The sequence below is a fragment of the Elephantulus edwardii genome, unplaced genomic scaffold (assembly GCF_000299155.1).
Source record: "Elephantulus edwardii isolate Elephantulus edwardi_28Jun2011 unplaced genomic scaffold, EleEdw1.0 scaffold00176, whole genome shotgun sequence".
In the NCBI taxonomy this organism is placed as follows: domain Eukaryota; kingdom Metazoa; phylum Chordata; class Mammalia; order Macroscelidea; family Macroscelididae; genus Elephantulus; species Elephantulus edwardii.
The window spans coordinates 5,796,128-5,801,362 of NW_006399926.1; the positions used below are offsets into that span (position 1 = coordinate 5,796,128).

At 41.0% G+C, this 5,235-nt stretch overlaps 1 protein-coding gene across 1 annotated transcript in view; it reads left to right on the forward strand.

Moving 5' to 3' along the window:
• The first annotated feature begins 2,557 nt into the window (after nucleotides 1-2,557).
• Nucleotides 2,558-5,235, forward strand: part of PGLYRP3 (peptidoglycan recognition protein 3) — a 28,584-nt gene continuing 25,906 nt past the window's right edge. The window contains exon 1 of the mRNA XM_006895892.1: nucleotides 2,558-2,606. Within this exon, the coding sequence (XP_006895954.1) occupies nucleotides 2,558-2,606 (49 nt within the window). The remainder of the gene's footprint in view (nucleotides 2,607-5,235) is intronic.

The window sequence follows — 5,235 nt, forward strand, 5'->3', positions numbered from 1 at the left end:
GGCTATAAGTCAAGTTTAAACAAGTTTAAATGTATAAAAAGCAAGCTTTTAGCATAATAAATCAGAGCTCTCTACATCATCCTGGTGTGCAGACTCTCATTTTCGCCGACTTCGTCCCTCACCTGCTCTTCACCAAGAAACCCCTTGAGTTTCTTGTCACGACCGTAGTCGGGTGGTCGGTGACAATTAGCCTTTGTGATTGAGGAACCACCAGGATCAGGTAACACAGGTCCAAAACCTTGTGACTGACCTTGAAGATAGCTGGTTTCCAGTTATTTGTGCAGAAAGTCAGCTCCTTTTATAGGAGACAGGCCTATAGGGTTGATGTTTTGGACAAGTTAATCCTTAACCTGTCATTTGACTACCTTTCGTTTTCCTACATGCCCTCATTTGTGATTGGTACATTTTGAGTTTGGTACAAAATTTTCCTCAATTAATAGAACTTTATTCACTAAGCTGTTGCTTGTCCTGATGGAGGAAGTTTCTTTATGTGTACGATTTAAGCGTGTTGTTCTTAAATAGTTTCCATTTGGAGACACAGCTGGAGCATAAAGCCCTCTGGAGAGAGATTATTTAGTGCATTTTATTTCAAGTCTTTCTTTACAGTTTCTCAGGAGAATTAGAGGAACATTTGATGCTTTTATTGATATCTCAGTGAGCTAATATTTTGTATTGATTGTATATGGCCAAGAAATTCATTTCTATTTGGAGGACAACAAAGATTCTTGGAGCTGCGGAAGGAACTGCGGAAATCATTGAGTTTAATCTCTTGTCCCCCCCCCACACACACACACACACACACACTGAGAAGCTCCATCATCAGGCACTCTACAAGGTTGTGGTTTAATTCTGGTTTAATTCTCACTACTCCGAGTTGGTTAACTTTGGACAAATAAGTTAAATTGTATGAGGTCCAGTTTCTTGATGATAAGTATGGACCTCTATATCATTATGAGGAGACTTAATGAAGTCCCTGTGATGTCCTCAGTAAATTCATGGAATATATAAAGTGATCAGTAAGTAGGAACTACTGTTGCTGATTATACTCATTCAAGAAAAGATTAGTTAACCACAAAGAGCCAAGGTGTTTCTACATAGGAAGGGAGATTGATCCTACCCATTTTGACTCTTCATACTTAAGAATGTCAAATAGTCCTGGAAATAAAGCTCTTTGATAAAAATTGAGTTAAGGATATTTTATTCCACTTCACCAAAGAAGACATCCAAATGGCGAACAAACACATGAAGAAATGTTCAAAATCCCTAGCTCTAAGAGAGATGCAAATCAAAACAACTATGAGATATCATCTCACTCTAGTAAGAATAACAAAATTCAACAGAGCAGCAAACAACAAATGCTGGAGAGGTTGTGGAGAAACTGGAAACTTATTCACTGTTGGTAGGAGTGTAAAGTGGTGCAACCACTATGGAAGGCAGTATGATGCTTACTCAAATAGCTGCAAATAGAAATACCTTTTGATCCAGTAATTCCACTACTGGGAATATACCCTAAAGAAACCAGAACTAAAAAAAAAAAAAAGAAACCAGAACTGCCACCCAAGCAGATATATATACATACCATGTTTATTGCTGCGTTGTTCACAATAGCAAAGAGATGGAAGCAACGTAAGTGCCCACCAACAACTGAATGGGTAGAGAAGCTGTGGTATATTCACACAATGGACTACTATGCAGCACTGGAAAAACAAGGAACTCATGAACTATACCAAATGAGTGACTCTGGAGGACATATGCTGAGTGAAATATCTCACTCACCAAAGGACAAATCCTGCATAATGCCACTGTTATAAAATAGGACTGACATTTCAGTTGAGGGGAAACAAAAAAACCAAGAAATAAAGAGTGTACATGGCACTGAAACAGATAAGGGAAAGAATTGCTTAAAAGGAATATATGATTAGGTATTATTTGCATGACAACAGTTCCGAATAAGAGCTGCATAGTGAAGTGGCCTGGTGGTGGTGGAGTTGTACAACAATGAAAGATTTTTTTTTTTCAAAGAGAAAAACAAACTTTGGGGGGTGGGCGGAGCAGGGAGGAAAATGTGCAACAATGAATGAATGGAAACCCAAATTCTCTATAAACTTTCCTTAAAATCTCAATTTAAAAAAAGAATATAGGAATTTTGTAGGAATGAAATATAGACGTGTGACACTGAGTATAAAAATTTCTATGTAGAGTTTATACATAATAGCTACTTAAACTATTATCTACCCCTGGAAGCAAGTCTGAGTCTCCAAATAATCAGGAGCTCCATAGGGCGCTAGGAGGGATGGTGGGATAGAGGTGTTTGCCTCCTTATATTTACTGATCACCTGCTGAGTACCAAGCCTGGTGCTGGTACCAAGCACTTGAAGATCTGAACAACGTCTTAGCTCCTAGATGAATAACACTCTATTAGAGGAGGCAGATGGGTATACCATGTAGAAGGGTGGGTGATCCAATTGGAGGGTAGAATGCCATGTCAAACCTCAGTTTCTCTCCCAGGGCCACACAGCTCATGCTCCCCTGGTTGGTGTCCTGGGACTTCCTGAGGATGCTACCATGGCTTCTTGTCATCTCAGTTCTGGGTCTTGAGGCCTGGGGTAAGTTTTCTTTCTTTATATCAAAATGCTTTTGGTGAGGAACTGTCTTTGAGTTAACTAATAAAAATCCTCCCAGTACTCTGCCTTGGCTAGAGGACAGTATAACTTTCCACTTTGGAGTAATAGTATGGAATCTATACATGACAGTTCAAGGCCTTGCCCTGCCATTTGCTATGATTCTCAAAACAAAATTTTTCAATTTATTTATGTTGAATTTACTTCTGTGTAAAGATAGTATTTGCTCATTTCCTGGTTTTGAGGATTAAATCAGGTAAGGAATGTGAGAAATTTTGAATAGTAAGGGCTGTTCATTAGCTGTCATCATTATTAGTATACCAATCATAGTTAAACTCAGCGCTTGGGTCTACGTTTATAAATAAGAGCAAATTCCTTGAGAATAGGGATGCTATTTTTGTGCACCAAGCCTAGGTCTTAAATAAGCTGAGGTCTTCTATTCATTGGATTAGATATGTGCCAAATGCTAAATAATTGTTGCTAAACTGCTTTGCAATTAATAGATTCTGACTTCAGATTTACATTTTCTCCCATGAATAGATCTCTGCTGAAGGAATAACAAACTGTAACCTCCACTCTGCTCTTTGCTTCTTAGCCGATTCCTAGAGATCACCCTGAGCTGGTGAAGGAGAGAAGGTCCCTGGGTGTACTTGACCACCAATCTAAAGACTGCTAATTTGAACCCACTCAGTGATACACTGGGGAAAAAGTCTGGAAATAGGATTCTGTTAAGACTATAGTAAGGAAAACCCTGTCAGTAATACGTGGGATCTCTTTGAGTTTTGATTCACTTGATGGCAATGAGTTTGGTTTGGGTATTTCTTCTGATGATATTGAGAACACTCTACTGAACACGAAATCCAGCCCTTCATTCTATGAGAAAACTGAAGCCTTTGCAGGTGATGTGGTTTTCCCAAGATTAGCAGCCAGCTGAGTTTTGGTTTTGTTTTTTTTTTTGACTGTCACTCTACTCTCTTGGCCCTGCCTGGCACCTGTCCTTGGTTCATTCTGTGGTGACTCTGGTTTACTTTTTAGCTTGACAGATTTAGTGACTTTGTTTTATAGACAAAGAAACATATCACGTTGTGTCAATGACTTACATAAAGTCATCCACAACCTGAGAAGACCACAGAGCATAGTGGTATGATTACAGGCTCTAGGGTCAGACATGCCAGGTGGATCCAGTTCCACTGTATTCCTTTTATAACTATGGTCATCTCACATATTTTGGGTATGTTGCTAGTACTCAGGAAAGGACATCACGCTTGGAAAAGAGGAGGGTAGATGAAAGAGAGGAGGACCTGCAACAAGATGGATTGACAGCGACTTTAACAGTGTGCTCAAGTATGTCAGAGATGATGAGGATGGCCCAGGAAAGGACAAAGGTTCAAAGCTGCTGTTCAGTGATAGGGTTGTTATGAGTCATACTTGATTCAACAGCACCTGCCAACAACATGATATATTCAATATCCTTTACCAGAACCATAATTCAAATACATCAATTCTTCTTTTGTTGTTGTTATGTGCCACTGAGTTGCTTGTGACTCATAGCGACCCTAAGCACGAGAGCCCTAAATGCCATTCTATCCTGTGCCAACCTCGCCGTCTCAGACACACTCATTCCCACCACTCCACTCACAGAATCGATCCATCTCATTGAGGGTTTTTCTCTCCTGCACCGCCCCTCCACTCTCCCAAACATGATGTCCCTCTCCAAGGACCAGTCCCTCCTTGCAACACGCCCAAAATATGTCAGACGAAGCTTCAGAATCCTTGACTCCAAAGAGCATTCTGGTTTCACCCTCTCCAGGACAAACCTGTTTGTTCTTCTAGCAGCTCGTGGTATATTCAACACTCTTCTCCAGAACCACAGCTCAAAGGCATCAATCCTCTCTGTCATCCCTAGTCACTGTCCAACTCTCTGATGCATAGCACATAATTGTGAAGACCGTAGCCTGGATCAGGCACACCTTAGTCTCCAGCCTGATGTCATTGCTCTTTAGTACACTGGAGAGGTCCCTCACAGCTGACTTTCCCAATGCAACTCGTCTCTTGATTTCCTGGCTGCTGCTGCCAAGAGTGTTGACTGTGGAACCAAGTAAACTAAAACTGTTAACTATCTCAATCTCTTCACCATCCATACTGATGCTGCCAATTGGCCCAATGGTGAGAATCTTTGTTTTCTTGATGTTGAGCTTCAATCCATTTTAAAGGCTGCAGTCCTTGGCCTTTTTTAGCAAGCCCTTCAGGTCCTCCTCAGTTTCAGCAAGCAGGGTTGTGTCATCCGCGTAACGCGGGTTGTTGATGACTCTTCCACCAATCCTGAGGGTGCATTCCTCCTCATACAGCCCAGCGTCTTGGATGATCTGTTCTTCATACAGATTGAAAAGGCATGGACACAGAATACATCTCTGACGGACCAGACCCCCTTCTTGAATTTGAACCATGTAGTGTCTCCTTGCTCTGTTCTTATGACTGCCTCTTGGTCCACATATAGGTTTTGTATTTGTTGTTGTTGTTATGTGCCGTCGAGTCGTTTGCAACTCATAGCGACCCTATGTACAACAGCCCTAAATTGTGCTCTATCCTGTGCCAATCTCATTGCCTCCGACAC